At 45.6% G+C, this 16059-nt stretch overlaps 1 protein-coding gene across 3 annotated transcripts in view; it reads right to left on the reverse strand.

The window, feature by feature from the left end:
- Tenm4 (teneurin transmembrane protein 4) overlaps nucleotides 1-16059 on the reverse strand; it is a 1383002-nt gene that overhangs the window by 34806 nt on the left and 1332137 nt on the right. For all 3 annotated transcript variants that reach the window (XM_058578572.1, XM_058578574.1, XM_058578573.1), the window contains 3 exons: nucleotides 10732-10964; nucleotides 6526-6680; nucleotides 350-1227 (listed from right to left, as the gene is read on the reverse strand). In XM_058578572.1, the coding sequence (XP_058434555.1) occupies nucleotides 350-1227; nucleotides 6526-6680; nucleotides 10732-10964 (1266 nt within the window). The remainder of the gene's footprint in view (nucleotides 1-349; nucleotides 1228-6525; nucleotides 6681-10731; nucleotides 10965-16059) is intronic.

Below are 16059 nucleotides of genomic sequence, written 5' to 3' on the forward strand. Positions count from 1 at the left end.
TAGCAGTTTATCAAGGACTTTTCATCTATATCATCTCCCTGTACTATGTTCACCATGAGCATTTTATAGATTTAGAACTAAGGCCCAGAAAAATGAAATCCATGGTGCAGCTAGGATGGAAGCCCAAATCCTCTGATTCCAAAGCTCGTAGCTTCTCCACTACACAAATTTCCTTCTCAGGAGAAATCATCTAGAATATGAACATGAGAGAATATTAAAGGTAATGGTTTGCATCCCAAGTCCTGAATTAAAAATGAAATACATTCAAGAATGAACACTCCATCATTCATCTCTAACCTGTAATGCACCTAATGAAACAGCCATCAAATGGCCACAGCTAGATACTTACTCATAAAAGGTTGTCCATCCATTTTCATTGCTTTTGGTCGCCAGAAGGCCAGAGTTGCCATGGTATGTCATCATGGCCAGCTCGTGTCCTTGTGTGGTCACACTTTTGAGTGCACTGTTGGTACCCATGGTCACCCAGTATACCTGGCCATCTGGGACCACCAACCAGAGAGGCATCCCAGTAGAATCTCGGCGTACGTTAACCATGTTGCCGTTGTTGTCTGTAATGAGAGTGACGTCACCATCCCCAGTGTAGGTGAAGTTGTAAAGGTAGTCTCCTGTGGGCAGGCTTTGAGTATACAGATGCTTGCCACTGGTATCAAACAGGTAGAGCTCCTGGTCGATGGGGGAGGACAGCTCATACATGTTCTGGGTGTTGAGGAAAGGCTTGTTCTTCCTGATGAACCGAATTCGAATATTCCCAAGGTCGGCCACATAGAGCTCCCCATCAGCACACACAGCCAAGGAAGACGGGGTGTTCAGCTTTGCATCCTTGGCGTAACCATCGTCTCCAGAGAAGCAATCACAGTTGGCATCGTTTTTACAGTCACAGCCACTGGGGGCCCCAGCAACTAGGGAGATCTCTCCACTAGTGGTGACCTGCCTGATGCGGTTGATCTTTTTCTCATCAGTCTCAGCAATATATAGGACCCCATTGTGTGAAACAGCCAAAGCAGTGGCTGACTCCAGGGTTGCATGGATGGCCACCTTGCTCAGCAGGAAGTGGTCGATGCCGGGAACCTGGCAGTGCATGGGCCTCCCGGCGACAATGCGTACCTGGTGATTTTCAGAGATTTGCAGGACTACATTGTTGTCAAGGACATAAAGAGAGTTGTCCATCGGGTTGATGGCTAAGTCTGTGGGCCACTCCAGGCGAACCTAACAATGGAGACATGAACACTCAAATGATTGGCAGGATGCCCCCCACTCATCATCCCACACCCCCTTAAAACCTATAACAGCATCCGAAGCACCTTTACATATAGTCTTGGCCAATCCTTACAGAGCCTACCATCAAAAAAGGAGTGTTAGTCCCCTGAGCACAGGAAAACCATTTCACTGAGACATTGATGGTCTCTGTCAGGACTGACAAAACCTGAAGAGGGGATAACAACAGAAAGTAGCCGGTGAGAATATGGACTTTGGAGTCAGACAGGCCTGAGTTCAGATCCTAGTCTACCACTTATGACCTTGCGCAAGTTACTGAGCCTCTCTGAGCCTCAATATTCACATCTGGAAAACAGAAATAATAATTGTGCAGAGTGCTCAAACAGTGATATGGGGTGGGAGGGGAAGGCAGATGAAGTCTGGAGGCTAAGTAGGACTTGTTCAGAGGTTTAGAAGAGACTTCATGAATGGCTGATGTGATCGTGTATAAAAGATGATTTCTAATAAGTCTGGGGATGTTTTAGAAAATAGTGGTATTCATATCCCACCCTGAGTCAGTTCCATGGGTGGGGTTTGGACATTGACATTATTTCAAGCTTCCTGGGTGATTCTAATTGGGAGTTGGGAAACACAACTGGATTCCTGCCTCTTATATTGGGTGATAACCAGACAAACAGCATTGATATCATCTGGGAGCTGGTCAGAATTGCCCCAAACCTATTGAATCAGTGTCTGCATTTAAGCAAAATCCCTGGGTGATTTCTGTGCCCACTGAAGTTTAGGAAGCCCTGCTCTTCATAATTTAGGTTTCTAATACCTTTGAGAACTGGTCCTCCTGGAAAGGATTAATAAAGTTGGCAGTAGGATTTAGGGGTTCACAGGTCTGGGGCCCCACTCTGAGCTTCTTCTGAGCCTGACTGGTAAGTCTTTAAGTGGGAACCTAAGAGGTTGCAACCTTCAGGGTTTAAGGTGAGGAGAGCTTTACTCAATGGACATGGGGCATGGATTGTTGGATAGATCACACTGGGAACTACTGGCACTTCACTAGTTGTGCCTTCAAGAGGTCCAACCACACCACACAGGGTTGGAAGTGTTGATGAGTGTTTCCTTCTGCTGATTTTTGGGCCCTAACTAAAGACTATTCAACTTAGGGCTCCTGAGCCCCCTATAAACCCTTGCTCTTTGGTCCCTTATGGAGTCCACTCTAACTAATATAGATCTTTAGATAAGAAGTTTCTCTCCCAGGAATTTTCTCTTGTATACCATTGTCTACAAGCATATTCATCAGACCCAGTTTTAACAAGGGTGAAAAACTGGAGTTATGCCCAACAATTGAGAATTGGCTAAATAAATTATAGCATATTTAGTTCACTCATAAATAAGAATACTATGTGTAACCATTATAAGTGACATTATAGATGGATATGTAATGACAGGGGGAAATGTTTGCTATGTGTTAAGGAGAAAGAACAGGTCACAGAATTGTAAGCACAGTGTGATTCCAATTAGGAGGAAACGTAACCATAAATTAGATCGATTATGGATAGAGAGGAGATTAAAAGCTTGACGGATATATCTCAAAACATTAACCATACTAGGATAAAAGGCCATTTTAATATTCCTAGTGATTTTAAACTTTTCAAATTTCTTGCAAGGTGCATGTGATTGTTTGCCTAGGTAGAATGAAACCCCAATAAATTATATGTCTAGGCAAGGCCACCTTCATCTGTCCCCTTAGCTCAGGGCCATTCTCAGGAAGGGCGAGCCCTTTCTCGGTTCTTCAGAGCAGTCTGTCTTCGGGTCTTGTCTCCTCACCCCCGACCCCAGTGCCTGGCTGTCTGCACAGAGCGAGGGCGCTGCAGACCCTGCAGAGCTGCGGCCTGGACTGCCGCTCATGCTCCCCAGTGCTCTCTGGAGCACAGTTGTGCCAGCTTTCGGCTGCATCAAGAACACAGTTTGCTCTAAAGTGACAGGAGAATTTTCAATTTTCTAAAACCCATTTCTTGTCAACACTGGCTGCTAAATATTTTATGCCCTCTGGTCCTGTGGCAGCTTGGGGACCTGCTTGCGAGATCTTTCTGCCTGTCATTATGATGAAAAGATGGCGTCTTGATGAGTGGGTGGGTGGGAGGGGGGGAAGAGGGAATCAGTAGAGGGAAAGGAGAGAGGAAATGGGAAGAAATGAACAGCAAGCATGTTGTCGAAAGCTGCTGCATACACAGGGGCACCCGGGGGTGGAGAAGGCATTGCTCTCACAGCTGCTCTGTCATGTAGCTGGCATGATGGTTCTGGGCCATACTGTATGTAAGCCAATCTGGTCTCACCTCTGATCAGGGATGATTTTGCCTTTGGCTTGATTTCCCACCACCAAAACAGAGGGAGCAGACCTTATGCCTCTGGAGGTCCTCCAGCTCCTAGTTTAAGGGTCGTGTCGGGGAGGGGCATCCCCTCCACCCTGTCTTCCTGAGTATTCTCTGTTTCACTGAGGCACTCTGAGCTGACTGCCTTGTTAAAGAGTGATGTGCTTGCAGAAATGACTGTCACATGAATGAATGAATGGCCAGCAAATGGCACAGACCCAGCAAAGGATGGAGGGCAGGACACCTCACTTTCGACTCCAATTCCACAGTTACCAGAAGCGTCATCTTACTCAAGTTTCCTAGACACTGACATTCTCACCCCATAGCAAAAGGGGTAATAAATATTGCATAGGGTAGTTGTGGGGATCGGCTGAGGCAATGTACATGGAAGTTCTTTTGTGGATTTTAAAGGAACCTAATATTGACACCCTATTGGCAGCTGCCAGGCACTGTACTAGGCGTTTACTTACATGATTTTATTTAAGAAATTCATTTCGCATCTCTGATGAAATCTAGTAAAGGGCTCTGCATAAATAACACCTTTTATTTCACCAGGTCTCAGTTTCCTTATCTCTAATATCTACCCTACAGGATTACTGTGATGGCTACATGAGAAAAGAGAAGCCATGCTTAGCTCTCTAATCTCACTAGAAAAGCACCCAGCACATAGAGTGTGCTCATTTGGTCCCTAGGTAGAGAGTGATGCTCTGTCTGGGGTAGCCATACCTGGCTATATTAATATCCAGATTTTTCTTTCTTTCTTTTTATTTGTACCAGGAATTGAAAGCAGAGGCACTTAACCACTGAGCCACATCCCCAGTCCTTTTTATATTTTATTTAGATGTGACAGGGTCTCACTAAGTTGCTTAGGGTTTCGCTAAATTGCTGAGGCTGGCTTTGAACTCATGATTTTCTTGCCTCAGTCTCCCAAGTTGCTGGGATTACAGGCATGTAATCTGCCCCCTCTCTACTCCATGCCTCCCTCCTTTTTCTCATCTTGGACCTGGTCTTTGTCTCCTCCTACGTTGGTCCAGGTTTCTGGGTTCTCCCCTTTGTACCCTTGCCTCTTAGCTGTGTTCTGTTTTTGGCTTCCCTCCCTATTTGAGATGGGACAGCCAAGTAGCTGGGTATTGGTAACAGAGGAAGCTCTGAGAATGAAAGCCAGTACCTGCTGCCCATATGTGTATGTCAAAATATATGCCTGCACTAGAGTTTTGTTAAAAAAAAAAATCCATGCTTAGATTCAGACAAAGGTAGTAAGGGCCAGCAGTAAAGAAATTTTTAGTCTAGGATTTCAGAATGTAAGTGTGGGTTTTCATTTTTTCCCCCATCCAATATATGCCAGTTGTCTTCCAAGCCTTTGCTCTGACTGCTTGGCAGTGTCTCTATCTAAAGTTAAACAATTTTCCAATGTGTGGATTGAAAATGTTCAGAACCCTGCGCTGGCTGGTTGAGGGCCCGTTTTGAGAATTGAAAATACTTGTATGCACATCCTTAGGCCGTGGCTGCTTCCTGGTGGGTGATTCCAGCTTGCTCACAGACTGGAGAGGGAAACTCTCGAGCCAGCGAGGGGAAGCCTGCCAAATTGCAAAGACGAGTGGCAGAGAACAGATTCCATTCTGGAGCGCAGCAATCACAGTAGTTGGCGCAGAGGGAACCGCACTACATCCGACTGGCACGTGGCACAGTGCTGGGACCGCCAGCAGCAGCCTTGGGGTCCTGGGGAAGCCACACGTGTCAGGAACAGGCGGGCGTGACGAGTGGGGCTGGGAGCAAGCGCCACAGTCAGCCTCCTGATTTCCCAGGTTCTGGTAACGTTGACAAGATGGCACAGGCCAAGCCCAGCCCGAGGACCTAGCAATAAAGGGTCACTTGCCAAGTCACTGTAGGCTATCCTAAGGTCATGCTGGATTGCTAGTCACATGTGTCTCTACTGGATCTATCCTGGGATTCTGGTGCCCACCTGCCAAGGTCCAAACTCTCTGGCCTGATGTGGCAAGGTCCTTTCCTATTGGCCCCAGACTATGCTTCCTATTTCAACCTCTACCTCTTTCTTCCAAGCAGCTTGAGCTCTGGCGTTCAATTTCCCAATGTTCTTTGCACATATCAGTCTCATTAACATCTCTGTGCCTTTGTACATCCTGTCCCCTTTCTGTGAAATGTCTCCTTTTCTTTTTTTGCTACCCAGAAAAAACCCTATTCAGTCTTTAAAACCTGGTGCAAATATCACCTCCTTTATGTAAGCGGACCTTAGAAATTCAGTTTATTCCACCTCTGAAGTGTTGAGGAGCACTAGGAAGTTCACGGGCATTGTTGTGTGTGTTCTCGAGGCAATTCTGCCAGGCCCATGGCAGTGATTTCCATTTCTCAGATGAAAAATAGGGCTCAGAAGACTTCAAAAACCTGCCCAAAGTTACTGAGCTAGTGAGTGGCAAAGCCAGGATTCACTCACTCAATCAATCAATCAACACATATGGGCTGTTCTTCAATGTGTACTAGCCACCTGATTAAGTAAAGACAGAATTCCTGCTTCATGCAGTTTATGAACTAGAAAAAGAATAGATAATATGCAAGTACCTGTATGTGTTACAAAAGAGGAAGTTCAGGAGGCTGTGGATTTAAATTAACACTGTTTAAAGCTCTGTCCATCCTGCTCTGCTGGCCTTGGGCAGATTTCCCAGAACTTCTGCCATGCCTACACACTTGTTACCCCTCTTGATGACCTCCCACAGCCTCTGGGAGGTGAGTGGGGCAGGGTCAGTGTCATGTCTGCATCCTTGGTGCTTATCAAAGGCCTGTACCAAGTGGGCATCCTTTAAAGGCTTGTCTGGTGCAAAGATGAAGGGCCAGCAGGGTGGCTGGGTGGCTGGGTGGTGGATGAGAGGATGAGCTCAGGGACCCAGGGTTCTAGTAGACAAAATCTTCTCACCTGAGAAATATCCATGACAGAGTCACAGCTGAGGGGCCGAGCTGATGTGAGGTCATTGGAGCCCAGCAGGGTGGATATGATCCCATTCTGATCAATGCGTCTGATCATGGTGCCATCCACAAAGTAAATCAGCCCAAACTTGTCCACTGTAATGCCTGGATGGAGAAGCCAAAACAGGAATTCAGCATCAGAGCCAAAAGGAGACAGAAAGCACCTCGGCAGCCTGGTCTCCTCAGATCTTCCTGCGACACTCAGCCCCCTCCCTTTGGTGTGGTGCTGGAGATGGAACCCAGGGCCTTGTGCATACTAGAGCCACGCCCACAGTCCAGGGTTCTCTTCTAAAGACAAACAGATGGAGGTGCAGAAACTGTGTGCTTTGTTTGAAACTGGGATGGAACCCAGGTTCTCAGGTTCTCCTGGGCTCTAGTCCTGCTTTGCTGCCTCCAGAGATTTTTATTTATCACCTCAGTCACCCACAAAAACTGGACTCATAACTTCTAGGGGTTTTGAAGCACTAGAGGTAGTGGTAAGGGGGTATTTTTCACTACACTGTGCATTATTTAAATTAATTGACTTCTCAAGTCCTGCAGATGTAATAATAAAATACACTTTTTTTTGTATTTTATTTTACTTTTTTTGGTAATAAATTTTCTTTTCTTTTAAGATAGTTCTTTAAGTTTTTCTATCCTTATTATTTTAATTTCATTGGTTGTTATGGTATGGATGTGAGGTGTCCCCTAAAAGTTCACATGTGAGACAATGCAAGGTTTGGAGGAGAAATGATTGGGTTATAGCCTTCACCTAATCAGTGAATCGATCCCTGATGGGATTAACTGAGTGGTAACTAGAGGCAGATTGGGTGGGTGTGTCTGGAGGAAGTGGCTCACTGGAGGCATGGTTTGGGGTATATATTTGTATCTGGCAAGTGGGGTCTCTCTCTGCTTCCTGATGACCAGGTGAGCTGCTTCCTTCTGCCACACACTTAGCCATGTTGTTATGTCTCATCTTGAGCCTCAAGGAATGGAGGTTGCTATCTATGCATAGAGACCTCTGAAACTGTGAGCCCTTGAATAAACCTCTTCTCCTCTACAATTGTACCGATCAGGTCCTTTAGTCACAGCAGCGAAAAAGCTGACTAAAACATTTGTCACTGCAAAAGCATAATCTGAAAAGAATCCTATGGGTTTGTATAGAGAATATTGTTGAATTAACGTCTAAGGATAGCACATCAAAGAGAGGAGCCAGGATTACTCAATATCATCTGTTCCATCCCTAGACTGACACTTGGTTGACTTTCTCCCTGGCCCAGCAGGTGTGATCTTGGGCAAGCCACTGGACATCACTGCACTTGTTTCCTCATCTGTCAAACCAAGGTATTGTTGTAAGTCTGTATTTCTTTTTTGAATGTGTGTGAGAATCCCTTGGGGGACCTGCTCCAGATCTCAAGTGTACCTGAGCACCTCTCTGATCTTGGCAAACACCTTGGTGGTCATGATACGCACTCAGTATTTTTTAGCCAGTGATGTGCATCAGAATCACCTGGAGCGTTTTCAACACACACCCTTTTGACCTCCCTCTTGGAAATACTAGTTCAGGGGGTGATTGTGCCTGTGACCGACCAATGCACACTTTAAATTTGATCGTGGGTGATTCTGATTCTCACCCCAGGCCCAGAATGGCCTGTCAGACATTCCCCTACCACACTGTAGATGCTCAGGGATGAAGGGCAAGATTTGCCCCTGAGAGGGGCCTGGTCTAGACGGGGTAGCCCAGAAAATGACACGTCTGAGGAGAACTTGTCACTTCTGCTTGATTTTCTTAGAGGCAGGCGGGGGAAGAAAGGGTCAGACGAGGTTGGCTGAGGTGGAGACGCTTGGGCTGTGAGACTTCCCAACTGCGTTAACCTCAGCAAACTCCATCCCTTCTAAGTCTTGGTTTCTCATTAATAAAATGAGGATACCAACATCTAACTTGCAATAGTTAGCCATCAATAATTATTAGTGGCTATCAGGATTATGAGAAACACCCAGCACTCTGTACGTTTTGTGGCACTTGTTCTGGGCCCCTGTATCTCTTCCTTGGCCAGCAGGTAGGCTGGGATGGTCCAGCTCTGAGGAATGGCCCCTGGAGTACTGGTGTGGCTTCCATGCCTCCTGAGGCTGGGCAGCCTGAGAGGGTTTCACACAGAGGACCAGGTGGCCTCGTCGAGGCTGGGAGCCTTTCCCAGGGCCCTGCCTAGAATGCAAATTAATTTCATTCTTTAAGTACCAAGACAGGAGTTTTCTTGTCTTCTTGGCTCTGTCCTGTCTTTCTCTTCCATCTGCCAGGACTGATGAGTGCTTCATGAACAACTGGGTTTCTTGTTTACAAAGTTGGCTGCACAGGCTAATCGAAGTGATCTGTCCCCTGATTAATGACTTCATTTCCCCCTCTTTTTGTTGTGCTAAATAGATGGACATCTTTTCTCCTCCCTACTGCAGCATGTCTGCATATTGTGGCACTCTCTGTCATTTTTATCTGGGTTAATTGCAGGCTTTTGGGCAATTGCGCTGCCACTCCATCTGTGTGAGGGGGAGGGAATGTGAGTGTGCAGGGCCGCTGAGGGACGCCTGCGCAGAACAGAAATCTCAAGAACAAACTTTGAATTCTCAGAGAGCAGAGTGTCGTAGCAGAGAGAGGCCAATGGATCATTAGGCTAACCTCTCATAGACTATCGGGGAAACTGAGGTCCAGAAGAGGAGGTCCCAGAGTCAGTGAGTAGCAGAGAGGAACCGTAAGGCAGGGTCCCCAAGAGCAAGGTCGGTGCTCACTCCCCTCCTCACTGCTTGTTCATACAGCAAATCATAATTAAGAGGGAAATTAACTATTGATGACACAATATTTACCCCACAGTTACCACCTGAGCACTCCAGCCATGCAGTAGAGATAATATGCTATGAGGGTATACCATGGGAGGTGACATAATGCATTGTAATACAATATAACAATAGTTATAGGAGTCACCATTTATGCAATGTTTACTATGTGCCCGATGCTGCTGTGCTAAGCATTTATATTTCTGATGATATTTAATCTGTACTATAACTGTAGTATATCCTCGTTATATAAATGAGGAAAATGAGGTTCAGAGAGATTAGGCAACTTGCCCAAAGTCACACAGCTACTAGATGACAAAGCCTAGATTTGAATGCATGATTTCATGAGTCTACTGCTTTGATTTGAACCCGGGCCTTCTAATATAATCATTCATGATGTTTTTACAGGATACCATGTGAAATACATTGATTTTGGCCCTTAGACCACTCCTAGGAAGTCTACACAGATGGTATCGTTACCCCCACTCTATTGATGAGGACCCTGCAGCTGAGACACGGAGTCACTGGCCGTGGGGCTGGCACCACAGACAAACCTCCACTGCAGGACGTCTGTATGATGATGGCTTCCCTTCTAAAAAGACTCCCAGGGTCCAAGCTCTCTCCCAGCTCTGATCCCCCATGCACAGTTCTTCCTCCATCTCAGGGAACACTTCTCGCTCTCTCCCACATCAGAGTGCTTCACAGCCAAGTCTTATTTATTCTGTTACAAAGAACTTATCTATGCAACCTCAGAGCTCTACACACTCGTACATACTTGTTCAATAAGTGAATGACAAATACTGAAACTGAGCATTTAGAAGTTTAGCTTTTGGAAGGATTCCAAACTGAAACCTACAGTTAATCGCCCCATAGCTCATGAACATATGCCAAGATGACACACTAGTGCTTTTGGTAATAATAACATGAGAGAGCATGTGTATCCAATAGCATGATAAATACATGATGGGACATCCACTTGGAGGAATACTATATGGCCATTAAAAATGAGGACACATAAGACTCTTTAATGACGTGAAAAGAGCTCCGACTATATCATTTAGGGAGAAAAAGCAGGATACAAAAATAGTTTGTTTAATGTGACTTCATTTTGTTTACTTGATTTTGGTGAATATTATATACATACAAACATTTAGAATAAAAGCGAAAAGAACAGATAAGAAATATTAACTGGGAATATTTCTGGTAGGTAGAATTATCACAATCCTAACTTTCCTCTGTATATTTATTGGTATTTTCCAAGAATTTTTTGCAATGATAAACATGTAGGTCTCCTGGAAATGGAAGTGCCCCAATAAACATTACTGAGAGTGATTCCAATGCAAGGCCTTACCCCTGGGATTGGTGAGTGTGGCTTCTGTGGCCTTCCCTCCGTCCCCACAGCGAGAGTCATCAAAGGGGAGGCACTGGTCCCCAGTCCCTGCCACCACCTCGGAGTTCTTGACAAGGTCCTTCACCACCATGGTGGACTTGATCTTGAAGACCCGCCGGCTGTTGGTGTCAGAAAGGAAGACGGCCCCACTCATGGGGTCTGTGGTCAGGTAGTATTTATGTGCTGGGCTGTGACTGCAAAACAAAGACACGGCCAGTGGTGAGCACTTTCTTCTCTGTCAGGTAGCTTGAGATGTGTCCCTGGCCTTTTTGAATCCAAGCCAAAAAATAGTCTTGGGGGAATGATGTCTCTACTTTGGGGGATGGTTCCTCAATTTTTCAATCTCAGGGGTTGGCCTAACTATCCATCCCACCCAGCTACTAATGCAGAAACCTCTTGCTGATAAGTGCCTATATCAGGTGCTAATACGTATTTTCTTAAAAAGGCTATCAGTGAGGCTTGCCAGAGGTGGCCTGTTAAGTCAAACTAGAAACACGAAGGTCTGTGACTTTAAAAAACAATCTAAGAGTTCAAAGATGTAGCCCTCTCCATAGGATTTTTACAGCAGCTCTCACTCTCATCTTGGGATAAACAGGGGAGACCCTGGTGGACCTGACTCCTGGTCGGTGTCCACACTGTCTCCTGTCTCAGGAGCCCTGCGGTCTCCCTCCTGCAGCCACATTCAAATGAGTTGCAGGATTAGTTTGTAAATCTGCAGCAAAACCCAAGGAAAAAGAAACAGAACAGGAGCAGCGCTAATGAGGGCATGTTTCTAGAAATCAGTCACAAAGACTAGGCTCAGGTCACAAAGGAAAGAAAAATTAAGACTGTGGAGAAGCCCTGAGACCAGGCACCATGCTAGCCACGGGGGGGGGGGAATGCGCGGGCTTTGAAATCAAATCAGTCTGGGTTTTAAGTCTAGCTTTATGATGTCCAGCTTCTGAAGCTTGGGCAGGTTGCCTAGCCCTCTGAGCCTTGTTTGCTTCAACTGTTCAATGGGAATGCTATAGCCACCTTGCTGGTGTGTTGGGAAAATTACCTGAAATCACAAATGCCATGTCATTTGCACTTGCATTGTTAAGTACTGAGCACCCAGGAGGTGCTCAGAATCATAACTGTTATTTTAATTACTAGTGATTATGTCTGTTTTTGCATTAGAAATGACTACCAGATAGGTAGCACCTGTAAAGCCTGAATTTTGTTATTCCATGGTCCTGATAACCAATTTCTTGGTCTAGGGCACAATAAAGTTTGAACTCTCCACTCTGGGGAAGCTAATTTACAATTCCTGGTCATTCACCCGGCCCTCAAACTGCATCGCAATATTGGTGTCCTCTTCTTAGTCTCTGGAGCATTTTCTGATTAAAAAGAATCTTTCTCTGTTCAGATGGGATGGCCTGGCTTTGGCCATTTTCAGTGCACATACTGAGAGAGGCCACTGCACATCCTTCAAGATGCAGTGAGAGAATCAGAAAGGTCGAATAAGGGCTACGGTACATTTATAAGCATGTAGGCTTTAGGTCCTTTCGAAAAACAAAATTTTATTTTACAGAATGGTGTTTTTGAATTACATATAATGATTGGGGCACAGTAATATTTTGGGGTGTAGGTCAATGAGGGTCTTAGCTGGACCTGACTGCTCATCATAAACATCCCTTGCTTTGGGTGGTGTCCTTGGGGACTGGCAACTTCTAACAGAGCCAGGCATCCAGATCCAGGGCTATTCTCCCTTTGTTTTCTCCCTGAATTTGTCTAACACGACATGACTTTCTCCAGTGATCCTTCCTCTGAATCCCTAACCCAGCTGTCCTATCACCTCCTTCTGAAACCAGGGCCAGGTTTCTCTGCCTGTAGCCTGGGTCCTCTTCAGGCCGTGCTTCCTGATCTAGCCCAAATACCAACATGTTATTTCCACATTTTCCCTTCCAGGATCCTTCTGTCTCACAGAGGAAGTCCAGAAGCACCCCAGGCCCTTCCTGCTGGGCTGCTCCATCTCCCTGCTCTCCCTCACATACACCCTACACCCCACATGCCTCAGGCCTCTTTGTCCCTGTTGTTCCTGCTCTGTCCCCTTTTCTTTTCTACTCATTCTTCAGGTGTCAGCTCAGATGGTACCTTTTCTTGCAAACTTTCCCCAACCTTTTTCCCTGTGCACTGAGATCCATGCTGGTCTGCATCTAGATTACACAACACTTAATGTAATGGTCATGGCTATTTATTTATGGGTCCTCTCCCAGACCCAGCCATTAGTACTTACATTAGAGACTAGATTTTGTTCATTTCTCTATTTCCAATGTTCAGCTTGGTGCCTTCTAGCTCATCCCAGCTGCAGCTTGATTTAATGAATGGTATCTCCACTTTCAGCTTATTTAGGTAGTATTTGCATTCAAATTACTTAGCTTTTCTTTTACTTCTCATTTGGGGGCAGTGGTAACAGCACAGGTGTCCTATTTATCTTGAAATGTCCCCTGTGACTTACTCTATACTGTAGCACAGATTTAATCTTCCCCGATGACACTGATTCTGGCTAAATAAAGTGCAGTGACCTTAGATCCTGCCCTGCAATGCCGGAGCAGCCTGATCTTCCAGCTTGCCTGTTGACAGCTCGGAGTCGGGCTGATTATTTCATTTCTTTGTGCATCACTCGGGATAAACTGGTGCTATCTACCTTGGCAGAAGATGGACCCTGGGGGAATCTGGTGGGGGCCCTGTCCATTTAGATTAGCCCCTTGAGTTTCCAGCTCGTGTCTTACTGCCCCAGAGAAATGTCACTTGTGTAGATTTCTCATGTGGGTGACTTCCAGGAGATGATGGCACTGGCAGGAGTATTTCAGAGTCTGTAAGAGCTGTGGCCACCTCCTTTGTGGTTTGGTGGTTAGTTAAGCATAGGGGAAAGAACATTAGTTAGGAACTTAGAAAGTATAGGTTTTAATTGGGGCAAGTCCCCCAACTAGGTCAAGTTGTAGGTCCCTCAGATGTTAAATGATGAAGTCCCTGCTCCATTTTACTCACAGGTTTGTCACCAGGATTAAAGGAAATTATTAAATGCCCTTTCCAGCTTGTTGTGCTCTTTGAACTTCTCGGAGTCATTTCTTCCTCATGCTACCTAGCACATGGAGCGGCTCCTGTGTCCATGATGCCCACCCAGACTTTGTCCCTGTGTCTGTGATGCCCACCTGGACTTCCACCAGGCGGCAGGACAGAGCCACAGACATGATGCCCATGGATACCAATGTACCTGACACCACTAATGGATGCTGACTCTGTCTCAGACACTGTGCTACCACTTGACCTGCATGACCTCATTTTTTTCACAATTATCGTGAAAGGTAGGTACTTTTTTTTTTTCCTTATTTCAGAAAACTGAGGTTGGAAGAGGTGACGTGACTTGCCAGGACCACAAACTGCTAAGGGCATTTCAATCCAGCTCTGCTCGACTCCAAAGTCTGTGTTCTTTCTGCTTCCTCACGCTGCTGCCCAGGGCCTACAAAGCTCCACAGCCCTCTTTCACCTCATTCTTGCCCATATCCAGAGACTCAGCCCTTGTACCACCTTATCTGAAATACCATTCTTGGACCCCCACTTCTTCCCACTGGTGAACGGGCCATTCCTCTGTGTCTCCAGAGCCTCAGCAGATTACACTTCTAGTTATCTGTAGTGCCTTAAGGCACTTCTGCTCAGTTGTCTGCCTTCTCAGTAAAATCTTGAACTCTTTCTGGGCAGAGACTGACTTTAAGTTCCCTGGTGCTTCTCATTTGGCTGATGCGGAGTGAATGCTCTGGAAAGTTCTGCTGAGTTCACGAGAGAATGAATGAATGAATATCTGCCTCCCTGGCTTAAGGGTATGTAGGAAACACTCACTGCTGATGATCTTAGATTGATGGTTCTAAATAAAGCTTAAAGAAAAAGCCTTGCCTATAGTGACTAAAGGGCCTGGCCATCTACCTTTGAGATCTTTCCAGGTGACCATAAGGCACAGGCAGACTTGGGAACCGTGGTTTTTGAGAAGTGCTTTTCAAACTTCAATGTGCATATGAATTTCTGGGAGATTTTGCTAAAATGTGGATTGTAGTTTAGTGATTCTGGGTGTAGAACTTGAGAGTCTGCATTTCTGATCACTTCTCAAAGCATACTGGTGTTGGTTGCCTGTACTTTTGAGTAGCAAGGCCTTGGAACATTCCATAAACCACAAATGGTTTCAGGGCACGTGATGGAAGATGGCCTGGTTCTGTGGACAGAGAGCATTTCCTGAACAGGGACCATGTATGATCCATTCTGATTCCCAGTATCCTGAGCAAGGTTGGCACAGAATCATATCATAGACCTACTTTTTGCTACAGGAGTCTCTAAGGACACACATTCTTTCCTAGTTCCTCAAACATATCCTTGGCCCCTCTGGAAGTGACCTAAAAACGTAGAGGTCTTTAGGGTACCACTCTTGAAGTTAATGAGCTGAAGTCAGATCTTACTCTACCATCTTTCTGGAAGCTGCAGGAAAGTTCCTAGCAGGAGATAAGAACTCAGGAGTGTCTTGTGACAAAAAGTAATCTATTCCCAGCTTATAAGTGAGAATTCTCTTTTTGTCTCAGAGTGAGGTCTGCATCATATACAGGAGCGCCCTTCAACCATATCAGGTGGCAAGTTGGCAGGACCTGTTGCACGGGTTCTCAGAACTAGTGGGAAGGGCTTGAGTATTGAAGCCACACAGATAAATACAGTTCCACTACCCACTTGATGAAGTGACCTTGGGCAAAAGCATGTTGCTACTTGGAGCCTCAGTTTTTTCATCTGAGAAAATATCAACTTCAAAGGATTATTTTGAGGATATAAATTGCATGAAGGATGTAAATTTCTGTGCATAGTTCCAGATATATTAAAAAAAGAGAGAGAGAGAGAAATGCTCAATGAATGGCAAAGCTGGTCACCTTGGCAAAGCCTCCAGAATACTTATGTTGGTGCATAATGGAAAAGCTAAGTATGGAGATGCAATATTGTCCTGCACAACCTATTTCTGGGCACTTAAAGGTTCTGTTGAGTTAATACATGCAGCTAGGTTTGAGGGAGACTTGAGTTCAAATGTATTTCTAACAAGAGGCTTTGAGCATTCCTCAGGGACCTAGGGAAGAGATCTGAAAAGAGGCAAGGATGCTTGTTCCCTAAAGGGGTCCAAAGAGGAAGATGCCTAAAAGATTATGGGTCTTTGTCCTGGACATGCCGAGCCTGGGGGCTGGCACTGAGGCCAAAGAGCCAAAGGCAGAGATAAGCCTGTCCTGGGGAGTGCACACACGT

Source organism: Marmota monax, unplaced genomic scaffold (assembly GCF_021218885.2).
Source record: "Marmota monax isolate L192 unplaced genomic scaffold, Marmota_monax_Labrador192_F-V1.1 WCK01_AAM20220418_F8-fsc00068, whole genome shotgun sequence".
Classification (NCBI taxonomy): domain Eukaryota; kingdom Metazoa; phylum Chordata; class Mammalia; order Rodentia; family Sciuridae; genus Marmota; species Marmota monax.